Source organism: Gavialis gangeticus, unplaced genomic scaffold (assembly GCF_001723915.1).
Source record: "Gavialis gangeticus isolate Ggan-Ray unplaced genomic scaffold, GavGan_comp1, whole genome shotgun sequence".
In the NCBI taxonomy this organism is placed as follows: Eukaryota; Metazoa; Chordata; order Crocodylia; family Gavialidae; genus Gavialis; species Gavialis gangeticus.
In genome coordinates this window covers 4,104,000-4,122,028 of record NW_017729023.1, presented here as the reverse complement: position 1 = coordinate 4,122,028, position 18,029 = coordinate 4,104,000, and the positions used below count along the sequence as shown (strand labels likewise).

The 18,029-nt window shown below is 46.0% G+C and overlaps 1 protein-coding gene and 1 long non-coding RNA gene across 3 annotated transcripts in view; both read left to right on the top strand.

The window, feature by feature from the left end:
- The window catches only part of LOC109297138 (serum albumin-like), a 37,588-nt gene that overhangs the window by 6,068 nt on the left and 13,491 nt on the right, over nt 1–18,029 (top strand). For both annotated transcript variants that reach the window (XM_019516756.1, XM_019516755.1), the window contains exons 3-7: nt 11–119; nt 3,444–3,541; nt 7,288–7,417; nt 8,237–8,451; nt 17,031–17,163. In XM_019516756.1, coding sequence (XP_019372301.1) covers nt 11–119; nt 3,444–3,541; nt 7,288–7,417; nt 8,237–8,451; nt 17,031–17,163 — 685 coding nt within the window. The remainder of the gene's footprint in view (nt 1–10; nt 120–3,443; nt 3,542–7,287; nt 7,418–8,236; nt 8,452–17,030; nt 17,164–18,029) is intronic.
- LOC109297139 lies at nt 10,121–10,635 on the top strand. The gene is made up of 3 exons (XR_002097218.1): nt 10,121–10,132; nt 10,165–10,167; nt 10,548–10,635. It is a non-coding gene; the product is annotated as an uncharacterized LOC109297139 (long non-coding RNA).

The following is an 18,029-nucleotide window of genomic DNA, read 5'->3' as shown; positions in this document are numbered from 1 at the left end:
TTGCAAGAAGGTTGCCTTTTCTTTTTGCCCCTACAATTCTCGCCCTGGGTGATGACTACGAGCTTGCAGTTCAAACCTGTTGTGCAGTAGCTGACATTGATGTCTGCTTGGAAGGAAAGGTACAGGAGGTCCTCAGACTTAAAACAGCTGGTTCCTGAAAACTGCATCTTGGTCCTGAACCAAGGCCCAATACCCTATTTTTACCAAAAATAACCCAGAATTTTGTACTCAATCAATTATAGATGAGTAATATAGTAACATTAATATATTTACATTGTAAATAGCAATCATATTGATTTGGAAGGACTTCTTTGAGGTGACTGATGGACTTTTTGAAGGGCTCTTGGTTGAACTTTTTGAAGAGTTCTTGGCTGGAGTCTTCTCAGGAGCCTTGGTGTAATGGGGGGCTTCCCAGGGCGGTCTGATGTTGGCCCGCCCACCTGTCCCTGGGCTAACTGCCCACCTCTCCCACCTACCACACCTTGATGATATATAATTACTATGTTAATTAGGTGGGAAGCTGCCCATTTTGAACCCCAATGTTCAGGGGAATATCTGCAGCTCCATTCCACCCCTACGCTGCTGCCTAAGCCTTGCAGATGGCATCTCAATCAACTAAACTCAGCCATACCCTTCACCCATTTGCTGTGGTCCCCTCTCTGGGACCTTTGGCTCCCCCTTAGGCCCTGGCCCCATCTCAGGCCTGTAGGGATCCTGAGCCTCTTTGCTCTGTGGGCACCCCTCGCGGTGGGCCCCTGACCCTTTTGACCCATTGGTGGGTCCTGGCCCCAGCATGGACCAGTCAGGTACCCTGGGTCAGGTCTAAGCTGCTTGCCTGTGTTTACCCTCACAACACTGCTGGGAACTGAGCCACAGGCCTTTCTACACTCTCATAGGTCTGGGCATTACCCAGCTAGGACTGTGGGGGGACTGGAGGTTATTAGGCACCCCCAACCTGCCTTTCACCAGGGAGGTAACTGGCCTGGCATTTTATGGGGCTGTTACACCACCGACAGTCCCACCAGGCCACCCATCCCCAGCAGGGTGCAGTTTTAGGTCATGCCCAGAACCAGGAGCCTTCTCCATCCCCATAGCCCCAGCCCATAAATCTCCAAGCTGTTCCTGAGCCTCAGCTCTGCTGGCTAATGCCTCTCTCGTGGCTGCTAGCAGGAAACCGCTGCTTTCCTATTTATAGCCTGCTCTCTAAAATTGCTGCTGCAATCAAGCACCTGGCTGCTGCCTGCTCGAGTCCTTAAAGTGGCAGGCACCAACAGTGCCCTGCTATGCTTGGCTGCAGGTTTTTCTAGTGTCTTGTCTGCTTTCTTAAAGAAAGTGGCTAAGTAAGTCTGGACAGATGTTCTCCTCTTTTGCTTGTAAATTTCTCTGTAGCAGTTGTACATGTTGGATATGCCCCTATTCACTGATGCACTGCGTTCAATGTTGGGACATGTTCAAACAGGGACATAGCCGCTTCCAAATATTGAAATGCCTCAGCCAACATGTTTGTTGTCAAGACTTTATGAGGAGAAGTCTCTTCAACAGTGCATGCATCTTCTTCCTCTGCCACTTTTTGCTGTTCCAATTCAATGAGGTCCTCATCAGTTAATTCTTCAGAATGTGATGCCAGCAACTCATCAATAGCATCTGGTGCAACGTATTAGTTGAATTCCTTGCCCATTTCAACAACATTGTTGGTCACCTCTTCAACAGTGTTTGTAAAGCCTTGGAAGTCAGACACAAACTCAGGACATAATTTTTTTCCAAACACCATTCAAATTTGATTGTTTGACTTCATTCCATGTCTCACCAATGTTCTTAACTGCATGGTAAATGTTGAAGCCCCTCCAGAATTCCTCAGAGTTGGTCCACCTTCCTTCTCAATTGCCCTCATGGCCTGGGCAAATGTGCACCTAAGATAGTAGGCCCTGAAGGATGAAAATAGCCTCTGGTCTATGAGTTGCAACAATAAGGTGGTGCTGGGGGGCAGAAACACCACTTTGATGTCAAGATATATGTCATCAAGGATGGTTGGATGACCAGAAACATTGTTGAGGATTAACAATGCTTTAAATGCAAGATTGTTTTTGCTGTAATAATCCCTGACACTTGGCACAAAATGATGATTAAACCAATCCTCAAAAATATTCTTATTGATCCATGCCTTAGGATTGGATTTCCATATCACTGGGAGAAATGCCTTAGAATATCCTTTGAAAGCTCTGGGGTTTTCCAAACAGTACACAAGTAAAGGTTTAAGTTTAAAGTCACCTGCAGCATTGGCATCAATCAAAAGAATGAGCCTATCTTTAGCAGCTTTGTACCCTGGCATGGATTTCTCCTCTTTGGCAATGTAGGTTCTCAACGTCATTTTTTCCCTAAAAGAACCCAGTTTTGTCAACATTAAAAACTCACCAAGCACAATACCCACCCTCTTCAATGTTTTCAGCCAATGTCTCCATAGTAATTGCTCTACATTTCTTAGAAACGTCACTTGCACCAGATTTATGCTTTTCTGTCATTAGTATGAGGAAAAAAACACTAAATTTTAAGAAAAAATTTGGAAACACAAAGATTTGTCGCAAAAATGGCATTGGAACAGCAACTAAGAGTCCTGAGTCAGGGAGATGGACGGTACAGCAGATTGGTATCGGAAAGTTGAAACAGGATGTCAATTTATAAACGTCATAAGTGCCGTTCACCGTAACTTGAATGTTGTAAAGTCAAGGACTGCCTGTATTCAGGTTTTCTATGTGAATGTCAATCCATTTTTTACCACCCCCTTAACATTACATGCTGATCTTAGCAATTTTAACCTCTAAAGCAGCAGTTCCCAAACTCTGACAGACTGTACACCACCAATTTAAAATGATACAATCTTAAGTACCACCACCAACATTTTCAGTTCAACCTTAAGCGCCATGAGCAAATTTTTGTCTTATAAAGTATTTATAATAAATCTGTTAACACGTACCATAGACAGGTTGTCTGAGTACCACTGGTGGTATCTGTACCACAGATTGAGAACTGCTGCTCTAAAGGACAATGTCTAATCTAGTGATTTTAAAATAAATTGTGATTCTTCATTTTATGCTGTAACTGCTTGTAAGTTAGGAGTTAATATTTGTCTCCCAGCTTTCCCTCCCACAGTATAATATGAGTTTTGGTGCATGACTACAAGCTGTGTACTTCAGTGAAATCAGCTGAGTTATTGACACAGCAAGATATGACACCACAACAGGTAAGGTAGCCAGTTTGGGACACAATATATGCACTGAAAGTTAACTTTTGGATTGTGAGTGGCTAGGGCTCATGTCAGGAACTCTTGGTTTGTTCTCTTCATAGCTTTACATGAAAAGAGCCCTCTGTTTTTCTAAACAGGGGTTTCTTTTCTAATCCATTAAGTGCAACCATTTCATTTGACAATCTGTGTTTTATTACTCTAGATCGCTGCCCTTAAGGAAAAGGCCACAGAAATGAGTCTATGGCATGAATACTCCTGCGGAATCCGGAAGACGTTTGGAGAGAGAACTTTCCAAGCACAGTAAGTGTCCTTATCACTATTTTACAATGAAATGGACTGTTTGCCCTGAAACCTGAAGATACATCAGAGGAATTTTAGGGTATAGACAAACATACTCTTTGACTGCTTTAAAGGGTAGAGGGGGGTCTGTCATTTGGGAGCTTGCATCAGCTGTTACATGTAGCTGTTGCATCTGGATGATCCTGGACATTTCAACACTGACCTGAGAGTAGCTACCCTAAAAAAAACAAAAATAAAAACATACCCCGCCCCAACTCAAACACAGAATTGCAGAACAAGAAGTCATCCACAGGCTTGATACGTTAACACTGATCTCTGATCCACCCCCGCCACCCTTTTTGTCACTCACCCAGAGGAGTCTCCTCCCCATCCCCCAAATCTGGTGAGGCCTTCCCTCTCCCTAGGAAAGGCTGTGCCTTTTCTTCCTTCCTTGCCTCCTTCTCCCCTGTCTTTCATAGAGGGGAGTGCTGTGTAGCCCATTCCACCTCCCTGTCTCTCCACCAACATATTACAGAATTTATAAGCATAAGGCAGGGTAAAACATGAAATCTGCCCTCCTCTGCCTATGGACCCACTGAAGGTCAGAACCAAAGGGTACATCACCCTTCACTGGACATCAACTTGGCCCTTGCCCTGGGTGCCCCCTCCAGGATGGCCTGCAAACAAGCCCAGGATGGCCCGCAAAGAAGTTCAGTTCAGCTGGCCATGTTGTGCCTGTTTTCAGGCCAGGCCTTCCCCCATTCTGGGCTAGGCACCTAAGGCTGGGAAGCAATTATGGAGGCAGTTCCTGCCTGGCAGGGGCTTGCTTCAGGCCATTGTGGCTCTCAGACAGTCAGTCCAAGGAGTAATCTGAAGTCCAGGGTGGTCCAGCAGGGCCTACCTCACCCTGGTTTCATAGTTGTTAGGGGCTGGGAGGGACCTTACAGATTATTGGGTCCAGCCCCCCCTGCACTTGGGCAGGAAAGACTTGGCTGATTCTCCAGGTGTTGACTTCCTTGTTCGTCTCAACTGACCTAACCAGTCCACTCATTTTGTCTCTTAACAGTGTTCCTTCCACCTGTCCCTTTTCCTTCTATATAAAATCTTTTTTTTTTTCTGCCAGTCCTTGCCAGCATCTGACAAAATAGGTTGTGGCCTATGAAAGCTCATGCCTCTCTAAATCAGTCTTGGTGGTGCCACCCTGCCCTCTCTTCTGCCTGATTTCAGACTAACACGGCTAACCACCAAATGATCCTGCTGTAACACAAATTAGCTAGATTGCCCTAACTTTGACCTTGAATGAAAAAGAGCTAATGTGGGAGTGGTTTTGCTACATCTGTACAGAATCGCTCAGACATAGCTGTTGTATCATAACAGTTTATAATCAGTATCCTTTGATATCAATACAATTTGTACATCTTTCAATACCTCAGAAACAAGTCAATGTAACCCACTTATATTTTTGATCAAGGAGTCACAGTGTGCATCTACATGTGCCCCTGACTGTGCATTTGGCACTGCACAGTCATTTAGCACTTGCTTTAGTATGTACAAAATGACTGCTCAGTACCTGAGCAGTCCCAGCAGTGCATGGTCATTTTTAGACACTATATCGCCGTGGTTTGTGCCCACATTTTTAGACACTACATGGTTTGTGCCCACTGATGCTAAGGAGTTATGTCACTGTAGGTCATCGCTATGGCAATGTAACATCTCATGTATATGCACCCACTGTGCCAGAAACCATTCTTAAACTTTGCATAAAGATAAAGCTAGGCAAACCTGTGCCCAATATAAGCAAGTTCCTGAAATACTCTTAAAAAACCCACCCAGATTGATTTTAGTATGTAATGAACTATGGCTTAGTTGTGTTGTACTGCTTTATACCAAGGAAAATATGCATAATCTTTGTTGATGGCAATCACTGGTGAAAAGTCAAGCACTAGGAACAAGGCAGGGTGGATTTGCACTTTGTACATTAACTAAATCAGAGATGTATAAAGCCATATATGCTATCTGTAGAATCTAGGAACCCAAAGGTATTTCGTCAGTTGTGATATTACATAAAATTGCGTCATTTAGCTCAGAATCAGTTACTCCGTTGTGTTTGACCCAAATTTTGTCAATTTTGTTCTACTTCTGGTATCTGGAAGTGGGGGTGATGAACACATTGGGAAACTACAATAAGCAAGCCTAGATTCTGATCTAGAATATTTGAGAAGCTACAGTCCTGGGATAAGAGGATGCCAGTTGTACTCCTTGTCTATTATATTTTTTAGAGTCTAAAGCCACCTGTAGCAGGCTGGCTGGCAAAGGCTTGCAGCAGGCTGCACACTCCAGGCTAAAGGAGTCTGCAGGCTTGTAGGGACAACAGCCAGCTGCAGGAAGTCTAACCTAATTACAGGTCTCCCCACAGGACTGGACCTGCTGAGGTAGATAATTGGAGAGATAATTAGAGATGGAGATAGAAGAGAGACATGGAGGAGAGGAGCAAGGCTAGTGGTGGTGGCAGCACAACTGAGTCAGGCTACAGAACTGAGTAGGTGGCAGCAGAACTGAATCAGGGTCTGGACAGAGATCCAAAGCTACAAGGCAGGAAGCAGCTGCACCACAACAAGGGTGGTGGGATCAGGCAAGGCAGGGGAGACCCCAGAATCTTGGGGTGGTAACAGCGTGGGGCTGGGGCTATGGCCAGGCCAGCCAAGATCTGCTGCCCTCACACCCATGCAATAGGTGTGGATTCCATGGGCAGGGGTGTGCAGGGAATGAATCACAGCTCTGCCCTGGCCCCATGCTATCATTGCCCCAAGATCTCAGATCTGGCCCCAGCCCTGGATGCAATTCCCCATCTGGCTGCACACCCTGCCTGCGTGGCTCCCAGCCAGTCTCCATAGAGACCCCGGGATTGCAGGGTGTGGGGGTGACTGCACAGGGCCAGGGCAGAGCTGTGATGTGTTCCCTGCATGTCCCTGCTCACAGAACCAGGACTTTGCACCTGTCGTGCACTGTCACAGCCCCACAATCCCAGGATCTCCATGGAGCCTGGCTAGGAGCCATACAAGCAGGGCATACGGGTGGGTGGGGAGCTGCTTCTAGGGCTGGGGCTGGAATCATGGGGTGTTTACAGTACAGCACAGGGCCAGGGGCAGGGATCCAGGGCAGTGGATCCTGGCTCTTCCCCGGCCCTGGCCCTGGCCCTGGCCCCAATCCCGGCCCCGGCCCCGCACTGTCCAAGATTCCAGGCCCCATTACCCGTCTCGCTCCTGGACACTGCTCCCTGCCCACCTGCAGCCCCATCTCAACTGCCCAGCCATGTGCTCTGCTGACATGGGTCCCGTCCCCAGCAATGGGTGCAAGGTGGGTGAGCCAGGATTTCCAGGCAGCAGGGTTGGGTCCGGCAGTGGCAACTGAAAGGAGCTGCCACTGCTGGGGCTGCCAGGAAATGGAATCTATCTGTAGGCCAGGCACAATCCCTCCACAGGGCAGATGTAGGCTGTATTTTGCCTACCCCTGTGCTATGCTATCATTATGGTGATCTAGTGTAAGCTCCTACCTTAACACAAGATCTTGATTTTATCCAGTTAATACTTCAAGAAGCCCAGTAAGTTAAGATTTATCTACAGCATTTCTGGGGAAGACTGGCAACCTCTCAAAATTATCCAAAATGTGACTATTTAGGCTGGTCCAAAATGTTAAATGAATTTCAAGTATCCTGTTCATCAATGAGCTTGACAAACATGTTTTCCCATCTTTTTCCTTCATTCTAGGAAACTAGTTCTTCTTAGTCAAAGGTTTCCTAAGGCTCCATTTGAAGAGGTTTACAGAGTTGCAAACAAACTCAAGGGTGTCTACGAAGAGTGCTGTGATGGTAACATGATGCAGTGCATGGATAACAAAGTAGGTTTCATATGTACTTTTAAGAATTTACATATTTTTAAGAGACCTAGGAAGAACCATATTTTCTACTGCCTACTCGCTCAAAGTTCTAGACCTGCACATTTCTTGAAAGAACAGATTGGCATGTAAAGCCTTAAATATTCAAACATATACCTATTAAATGCTATGGAACCAGGTTACACCAGCTTGATCTATAGCCCTTAGATATCATTGCAGATTAATTATAATTTGGGATATAATCTGTCTGCCTTAGTTTCTGAAGCTCAAAACTCACCATAAAGATTAGGTAAATGAATGGGAAAATGTATATGAGTAATAAAAACAGCGAGAGAAACCCAGTGCTTCAAGATGCCTGTCTATGTGGATGTTTTTCCATCTCAAAGACTGGCAATATCCAGAGTTGACTTTCTGTTGCTGTGGGGTTTTTGCCTGTAGTAGTACCTGGCACATCCTGTGTTGGAGAGCGGGGGTAGGCACTGGCAGGGACTGGGTCTTAGGGACTTCTGTCTAACACTAAAGGATGGGGATAGCCTCTTCAACGATGGGCCATGCAGTACAGAGGAGGAGGCTGGGAGTCGCAGGACCCACAGCTCTGGGAGGCTGCAGGACCCACTGCTGGAAGCACGTTTAATGCTTTATTTGCTCTGTCTGCTCTAGACTGCTCTCTGCTGATTGCATCCTCATGATAATCCTCTCTAGTAAATCAGGCATTTCCTTAGAAAATTGATAAGTCAAGCATTGACTTGAGCACTGGAAGAGTTTGGAAAATAATAGCCCAAAGAAATCCTTTTAAACAATACTGTATTGTATCTTTTGCAGGCACAGGTTGTAGAATATGTGTGTTCCAAACAAAATGTCTTTTCCAGCAAAATCAAAAAGTGTTGTGAGACAGCGGCGATAGACAAGGGCCAATGTGTTGTTGAGGCAGGCCATGATGACAAACCTGAAGACTTGCCCCTGATAGCTGGGAAGTACGTACAAGATCCAGATGTGTGCAACCACTTTGCGGCAGGTCACGATAAATTTCTGGCAGAGTACGTAATGCAAATGTTGCATGTTCTTGTATTTCGTGTTAGTTGGTGCATGTACACAAACAGTCAGACTGGCACACAATAAGTAGAATAATATAATCTGCCAAAATTAAGGGCCTAATCTTCTTCTAGTGTAAATCTGGTATGCTCTTTAGAGTTATGTCATTTTACAGCAGTGGAAAATCTGGCCTTTAGAGTATATCCTAGAGGGGTTTTTTTAGTCCTATCTGTTAAAAGGCCAGCATGTCCCCTATGTTGTTTCATCCAGTTTCCTATGGTCTAATTATCATATTAAGTGACTCTTCATTGGAGACAGCATTGAAACCTAGCTAAAATCCAGGCATATTGCATCCACTACTTTCCCCCCCATTCACAGAGCCTAGTACTTTATCATAGAAGGAAATCTGGTTGATCAGGTATGGGTTGTTCTTAATGGATCCATACTAGCTATTCTTGATCATCTTGTTTCCCTCTCTTTAAAAATAAATTTCTTAGGCTCAAAAGAAAGTAGGGCTGGAAGGGGCCTCACTAAGTCATCTAGCCTAGGCCCCTGCCCAAGGCAGGATTATCTTTGGTTAAAGCATCCCAGGTAAGTGTATGTCTAACCTGCTCCTGAAAACTTCCAAGGATGGAGATTTCACAATTACTCTAGGTAGCCTGTTCCAATGCTTGACCACCCACAGAGTCAGAAAGTTCCTCCTAACCTCCAATCTAAATTTACCCTGCTGAAGCTTGAGGCCATTGCTCTTAGTTACGTCACCTACAGTCATGGAAAAGAGCCAATTTCCATCCTCTCTGTAATTGCCCTTCAGGTACTTGAGGACTGTTATCAAATCCCTCTTGCTTGATGACCTTTTCTATGATCTTCCAAGGGAGGTGGTGCTCTCCTTTACCCTGGATGTCTTTAAGAGGAGACTGGACAAGCACCTGGCTGGGGTCATCTGACCCCAAGTGCTGTTTCTTGCCCAGGGCAGGGGATTGGATTAGATGGTCTACTGAAGTCCCTTCTGACCCTAAAAATCTATGAAATCTATGAAAACTATTACATCTTTCCAGGTATCAAGGTCAGATTAATCGTTCTGTAATTTCACAGATTCCCCTTCTCGAGTTTCTTAAAGATGAACACTATATTTGCCCTTTTCAAATTGTCTGGGACCTTCCTTGACTTCCATGAATTCTTAAAGATAATAGCCAAAGGCTCTGAAATTGCCTTAGCCAAGTCCTTGAATACACTGGGATGCATATCATCTGGCTCTGTTGACTTGAAAACATCTATCTTTTCTAAGTAATCCCTAATCTGTTCTGTAGCAGGGCATCAAGATGTGCCTGCTGCCTTAAAGGGCAGAAGCAGCCTGGCCAGTCTGCTCAGAGGGCTAGGCAGAACCCCACAGCTGCAGGTTACCTGAGCAACAGCCTAAAAGGGTAATTAGCCAGCACCTGAAGCCAGTCAGGTGACTGGGAGGGGACAGGGCACTGTGGATATATAAACCCAGGGCTGGAGCTAGTAGGGGCTCTCTCTTGCTCTAGCAACTGCCAAGGAAAGGAGCCCTGAGCTACCTGAGACTAGGTGCTGCCTACTTTGCTGCCTATAAGTACAGTGAGGTTTCAGGAGCCTAAGATACTTAAGGCTAAGAGACATGGTCCTAAGGGGAGAAGTTTTACCCTCTTAAAGAGACAGAAGCCAGTCTCCATTAGTGTTGTTATGTTGTGGCCCAGGGGGTTGTATTTGTGTTATGGTTTGTACTGGAGGACCGGGATGAGGCTGTAAGGGGAGCTTTGGAGGTCTCATTAGTGCTTGGAGAAAAGGGCACAGGACCTGGGCAAAGCCCAGTGATGGGTGCATAGAACTAGGAACCAGAGAAAGGGAGGCATGGAGCTGGGTGTCAGAGGAGGCGCAGATCTAGATGCCAGAGGGGAAGGCACAGAACCGGGCACCAGAGAGAGAGGTGCAGAGAGAGAGACATGGAGCTGGGTGCCAGGGATAGGCACAGAGAGTCAGAAAGAGAAAGACGCGGAGTCAGGCACCAGGGAGAGAAGCATAGAAAGTCAGGCAGCTGTGAATTCAGTGCCTGAGTGGTGTAGAGACACAGGAGCTGGAGGGCTCTGTGCCAAGAGGGCACATAGAGTTGATAGCAACAGTGTAACATCTGCAAGGGATGCGACATGATAAGGGAAGGTTAGAGTCATTCTTAAGCCCCTAGACATTGAGGCATTAAAAAGGCAGCTTCCAGCATTATTGTAGCTAGTATCTTAACAGCAAGGCATGGCAGGGAAGACTGAGCAGACTGCCCTAAATAGGTGGGCGGGTCAGTACTGAGAGTACTACTACTTAGTACTGGTAACCAATTTTAGTTGTGAAGACCAAAGTAAATGATGTATTAAATACTTCCGCCTTCTTCACATCATATATACATACTCTATGTTTAGTAAGAGACTTAAACTTCCCTTGGCCTTTTTTCTACTCCTGACATCCTTGTAAAATAATTTTGGCTGCATTTTGTGTCCCTTGCTAGTTACATCTCCATTTGTGCCCTGCCCTTCCTGATTTTGTTCCTGTTTGCTTGTGTTATGCTTTTATATCTCTTCCTTGTAACATGGTCAAGTTTCCACCTTTTGTACAATTCTTCTTCGAGTTTCAGTTCATTGGAGAGGTCACCATTTAGCAAGGCCAGTATCTTGCTGCATTTCCTATCCATTCTTTGCACTGAGATAGCCTGCTATGGTGTCCTTAATATGGCCTCCTTAAAGTACAACCAGTTCTTTTGGACTCCTCTTCCCCTCATACTTGCTTCCCAGGAGATCCTGTCCACCAGTCACCTGAGTTTGTTAAAGGTTACTTTCATAGGTGTGTACAGAAGTGCTCCATGCAAGTTTTACAGCATTATGATACAGAGCAGTTTTTTATAGCACTATAAAGTTACAGTGTTCTTAAACATGACAGAAGTGCAGTGTTTGGTTGGGAGGAGTCGGGGCAGGGGCTCTGAACCTCCCAGCACTTTCCAGGTTAGGAGGAAAGGGATGCTCTGAAGCCTCTTGGGGCTTCTTTACTGGTCAGAAATTTGACTAGTGTACAGAAGCTATTCAACACACTGTAGGTTGCTGAAGTGTTGTAAAATATAGCACTTAAAATTGAATACCTCATTTAACAAGGGTTAATTTAAAGTGCTGTACCCATTTTAAAGTGGTGTAAAACTGTGCATTTCTGTTAAGTCATGGCAATCAAACACTTTCATAGATGTCATAGACACTAGGGCTGGAAGAGACCTCAGGAGGTCATTGAGTCCAGCCCCCTGCCCCAGGGGAAGGAAGTAATCTGGGGTCAAAGGATCCCAGCAGGATAAATGTCCAAATGTCTTTTAAAGGAGTCCAGAGTAGGTGCTTACACCACCTCTGGTGGCAGTCTGTTCCAGGCCTTTGGGGCTCAAACAATAAAGAAGTTCTTCCTTATGTCCAGACTGAAATGGTCTTGGAGGAGTTTGTGACCGTTTGACCTTGTCGTCCTTTGGGGTGCTCTGGTGAATAGGTGCTCCCTGAGGTCCTGATGTACACCCCCTATATACTTATAGGCAGCCACCAGGACCCCCTGACCCTGCACTTTTCCAAGCTGAAGAGTCCCATGGCTCTGAGCCTCTCATCATAAGGCCTTGTCTCCTGTCCTCTGATCATGCACGTGGCTCTCCTCTGGACTCTCTCAAGCTTCTCCACATCCTTTTTAAATTGTGGAGCCCAGAATTGGATGCAGTACTCCAGCTGCGGCCTCACCAAGGCTGAGTACAGCAGGAGGATGACATCCTGGGATTTGCTTGAGAAGCATCTATGGATGCAAGCCAGAGTTTTGCTCACTTTACCAGCTGCGATATCACATTGGTGGCTCATATTCATCTTGTGGTCAATCATGACCTGCCAAGTCCCTTTTGACTGTGGAGCTAGCAAGCACAGCACTGCCAAGCTGATAAGCATGCTGTAGGGTTTTTTCCCCCAAGGTGGAGTACCTTGCATTTTTCGATGTTGAACTTTTTGTCTGCCCATTTTCTGAGCCTGTCTAGGTCGTCTTGGATCACCATCCTATCCTCAGGTCTGGATGCTCTACCCCAAAGTTTGGTGTCATTGGCGAACTTGGCCAGTCCACTTCTGATACCAATGTCTACATCATTAATAAAGATGTTAAAGAGTCCAGAGCCTTGGGGGACCTCACTGGTCATGGTGCACCATGATTTACTTCCGCCTATTACCACTCTCTGGGTCCGACTTTGGATCCAATTCCTCAGCCATCCGCCTGTGGTGTAGCCAAGGCTGCAGTTGGCCAATTTTTCCATAATGAGATCATGGGACACCGGATAGAAGGATTTTTTTTTAAATCAAGATATATGACATCAATCTCTTCTCCCTTGTCCAGGTGATATGTCACCTGGTCATAGAAGGAGATGAGCTTGGTCAGGCAACAAACCCATGCTGGCTATCCCTCAGGATGTTGCCATCAGCCAGCTTGTAAAGAATAGTCTCTTTGATAATTTTTTCCAAGATCTTCCCTGGGATAGAGGTCAGGCCGATGGGCTTGTCGTTCCCCGGATCTACTTTCCTCCCTTTCTTGAAGATAGGCACCACATTGGCCTTCTCCCAATCTTTGGGCACTTCACCAGAGCATCAGGAGTTCTCAAAGATCCATGCCAGTGCTGAGCTATGATGCCTGCTAGTTCCTTAAGTACCCTGGGGTGTAAACTGTCAGGGCTAGCTGACTTGGAGGTGTCCAGCCTCTCAAGAAGTTCCTTCACATGGTCAACATTGATGTAGAGTAACAATTCTCCTTCACCCTGGCCACCCCAGACCATATTGAGCAGGGCTGTCCCCTGAGGCTGGTGAAAAAATTATGCAAAATACCCATTAAGCAGGTTGGCTTTTTCCTGGGTGGTGGTTGTCAATTGTCCCATTTGGTTTAGCAGGGGTCCAATGTTACCATTGCTTCTCCTCCGGCTCCCCACCTATCTAAAAAAGGACTTTTTATTGTCTTTGATACGTGTAGCCAGTTGGAGTTCAGTCGCAGCCTTAGTTTTCTTCGTTTGCTCCCTATGGGTCTGGACCAGTGCAGAATACTCCTCCTTTGAGATGGTTCCAGTCTTCCATCCTTAATTGGTCTTCCTTTTTTGACACAGGAGGTCCACAAGTTCCCTGCAGAGCAGAGGAGACTGCTGTGCCCTTTTGCTGCCTTTCCTTTGAGATGGGATAGACACTGCTTGTGAATCCAGGATCACTCTCTTGAGGAGCAACCACTCATCCTGAACTCCCTTTTCCTTCAGGTCACGATCCCTTAGGGCCTTGCCAACAAGCCTCCGGAGTTTGTCAAAGCCAGCTTTCCTGAAGTCAAGGACTTCAGCGTTGCTGACTGACTTGCCAGCTTTATGGTGGATAGTGAAAGTGATCAGCTCATGGTCACTGTCTCTCAGCTTCCCTTCAATAATTAGGTCACTGACTAGATCATCCGCCATTGCCAGTACCAGGTTGAGCAGTGCTTAGCTTCTTTTTGATCCATAGACTTCTTGAATCAGATAGAGAAGCTTTGTGACCATTCGGGTTTGGCTGAGTGCTCTTCCAATGAGATGTCTGGGTAGTTGAAGTCTCCCATGATAACCATGCACCAGGAGTGTGCAGCCTCAGCCAATTCCTTGGAGAATTCCTGGTCAAGCTCTCAATCCTGATTAGGAGGTCTGTAGTAGACTCCTACCATTGTGTCCCCTGTGCCATGTTCACTATGGATTTTAACCCAGAGAGTCTCCAGTCATCCACCCTGGATGCCAATGTCAGCTTGCAGGGGTGTGTGGCTTTCCTTGACATAGAGAGCTACACCCCTGCCCCTTTTTTCTACACAATCTCTCCTGTACAAGGTATAGCCATCTATACCTGTGGCCCAGTTATAGGTGGAGTCCCACCAGATCTCCGTTATCCCTATGAGATTGTAGTCATTCTTGTTTAACAGGAGGACCAGTTCCTCCTGTTTATTCCCCAAGCTCCTGGCATTGGTGTACAGGCACGTAAGTGTCCTGTTGGAGGCCCTAATCCTCCCTACACATCATTTTGGCGCTGGGGTAGGGGTGGGTTCCCTTGAGTGCTTTAGCCTACTGGATTTGCAAAAGTTGCCCAGTGGGCTTGCTGCGGTGGTAATCCCCCCATCCCCTGGCAGGCTTAGTTGAAAGCCCGGTCGAGCAGGTCAGCCAGTCTGGCTGAGAAGAGCCTCCTCCCCAGTGACGTGAGGTGGAGGCCATCTCTTCCCAGCAGACCACTGCCTCTCTCACCAAAGAGCGGACTGTGATCATGGAAGCCAAAGCCTTCACAATGACACCAGTGCTGCAGTCTTTGGTTAACTACCTCGATTCTCCTCTCCCTCCTCAACTGTTAACCTGAAACTGGGAGGATCAAAGAAAACACCACTTGTTCCCCAAACCCCCTAATCCCTGCTCCCAAAGCCCTGTAGCCTCTCATGACCTGGCTGGGATTGCTCTGAGCCATGTCATTCATGCCCATATGGATAAGGAGCATAGGGTAGTGGCTGATGGGCCAGATGAGCTTTGGGATCCTCTCAGCTACATCCTGGATATGGGCTCCCGGGAGGCAGCAGACCTCCTGGGCTAAGGGGTTGGGGCAGCAGATCGTGCCCTCAATCCCCTTCAGGAGGGAGTCTCCCACAATGACCACTCTACATGTGGCCTTAGGGACAGCAGGGATGTTAGCTGTGAATGAGCTTCCATTGCCTGCAGGAGCTGGCAGCTCTGCAGGTTCTACTGTACCTGTTGGAAACCTCCAGAGGGGAGGGGACCCTGGTGCATTGGGCCTTGGGGCCATTGACTACCTTGGTCCAACCCCTGCCAGGACAGTATGGGAGATCCTGGAGTCCTCCCTTATCCTGGAAGGTGACCTTGGTCTACCCTCAGCCTCCAGGGGGTGAAGGGCCTGGCAGTAGGAGTCTGTCTCCTGCTTACCATCCCTGATGGCATGCAGTCTCTGGACTGCAGCCTGGAGCTCCTCTATCTGCCACCCCAGAGACTCCAAAGTGGAGCAGACCTTGCAAGGGGAGGTGGCTATTCTCCCTGTCCCATGTGCCTGGAAATGTGCCAAGCAGCCCCTGCAGCCGAGTTCCAGAGGCTCTGTCTGCATGGAGCCCGGAACCATGGATTACGTCTGGGTGGAAACCTCAGAAATGCCAGAGGGGAAGCCCTCAGAGCAGGCCTTCCACCATTTTAAATGGTGAAAAAGCAACTTCTGTACATACCCAATGGCTCTATTCTGCTGCTGTCCTTCCTTCCTTTCCTTAGGGTCCTGTCCTCTATTTTATGGTCATTGTCCCCTAAATTGCCTTTCATGTTCACATTCTCAACCAGTTTCTCCTTATTTGTGAGCAGTCAATTAAGATGAGCTTGTTGCCTAGTTGGCCTATCTACCATCTATATGAAAGTTGTCCCTGACACAGTCCAAGATCTTGGTGGACTGTCTGTTCTTTGTTGTGTTTTTCTTCAAGCTGATGTCACAGTGATTGAAGTCCCCATTGATCACCAGGTCCTGTGATTTAAATGCTTCTGTTAGTTACTAGGAAAAACACTCATTCAGTTCTTTCACCTGGTTTGTCTATAGCAGACACCTACCATGATATCATTCCCTCTTAACTTGATCCACAGGTCTTCAACAGGCCTTCTTCCTGTTTCTTACCAGATATCAGAACAAGTGTATGTTTCTTTTATATAGAGAACAGCACTATGTCCTTTTGTCCACATCTGTCTTTCCTGAAAGAGTTATATTTCTCTATGACAGTACTCCAGGCATGCAAACTTCCCCAACCAATTCCAGTTATCTCAGTTATTTCATACTTCCATGATTATACTAGAACTTCCATTATTCCTGCTTATTCCCCATGCTGCTCCCATTATCAGTATATAAACATCTTAGCTAACTGGCCAATTGTCTTCATTTCTCTTGAATACCTTGTTAAAGATCTCTTTATTGACTCCTTTTATTTGGCTTTTATCTAAGTCAGGTAGCCTTTTCCTTACCTCTGGGCTTTTATCTCTGTCCCACATTGAACCTAATTTAAAGCCTTCCTCACTAGGTTAGCTAACTTGTGCATAAATATATCCTTTTTCCTCATCATCAAGTGGATTCCGTCTCTTCCCAGAAGTCCATCTTCTTTGAATACCATCCTTGGGTCAGAGAATCCAAAGTCCTGCTGGGAATGCCATCTGGGCAGCCATGCATTTATCTCCAGGAGCATCTGTGTCTAGCAGGGCTTTTACCTTTAATGAAAAGGAATGTTGATGAAATAACCTAGCTCCTCTTTTCTTCACTTTGTTCCCCCAGTTCTGTTATCACTTCTTATGTTTTCAGAGGTGAAACAAATCTATGACATCCCTGGCTCTTGCCCCTCTAGCAGCTGACATATAGGGACTATATAATGCTAATGTCCTACTAAAACAACAAAGCACATTTCAAGCCTGGTGCTGAAAAAGTGGTCCTGTATTGTCAGTTCTTCTGGTCATATTCATCATTACAGAAACCAGGTTTACTTTATTCATGAACTCAAATTGTTTCATGTGTTACAGGTTTCTCTATGAATATTCAAGAAGGCACCAAGAATTCTCTACTGAGATGCTTCTGAGGATTGCTAACGGATATGAAGATGTCCTGAAAAAGTGCTGCAAAAATGAAAACCCTTCTGAATGTTATGGAAAAGTGGTAGATATCACTATTTCTTCACATACAGTATTATAAATGGAGCATTGAGATTTGCTAAGATTCTTTCATATGGTTTTAGAAGCAAGAGCTGTTGTCACAAGTTTAATTCTAAATTACCCAACAAGACGCATGCCCTGCTGGACTCCAGGATGTCACCCTCAACCTTGTATCTGGGGCAGGATGTTATTATGTGCTCCATGGTTTGGTCACGGTTTCCACAGTCACAGTCAGGCAAGGTTTTTAGGTGCCACTTTTACATCAGGTGGCCACACCAGCCATGTCCAGTGTGTATCCTATTAAGGGTTGTCCACATACTCTGTGGAAGGTTGAAGCCTAGTTGTTGCATTATTGGGTCAGAGACAAGGTGTTTCTTTGGGAAAGGGTTTTCTGCCCATGCTTTCCTCCAAGATTCTTCAGTGTTGTGGTATAGGGCATGCTCAGTTCATGTCCAAAAAGGGGTTTTGTGACATCATGTGACAAGTTGGGACATCTTGAAGGTCTCTCTGGATGGGAAGGTCTGGATTACTATCGATATGCATTATTTCTCTGTATGTTGCTGCATTCCGTTGAATAGAGGGAGGAGTAATGTTTGAAAGTACTGGTAGTCACTGCACTGGAGTTGATATTAAAGTTACAGAAATAGTCCTCATTACTGAGTAGATCTGTGTGTCGATGTGTTTGGTATGCCAACTTGAGGCCCAGATAGGTGCACAGTACTCGGCTGTTGAGAAGACCAGAGCTATGGTAGAAACGCAGAGGAGGACCAACCAACCTTGCTGAGCTATGGGGAATGAAGTAGGATCAGAATTCTGAATAGATTCCAGTTCTAAAGAATTTATTGTAGGTTAATCTATTGGAGAAACTAG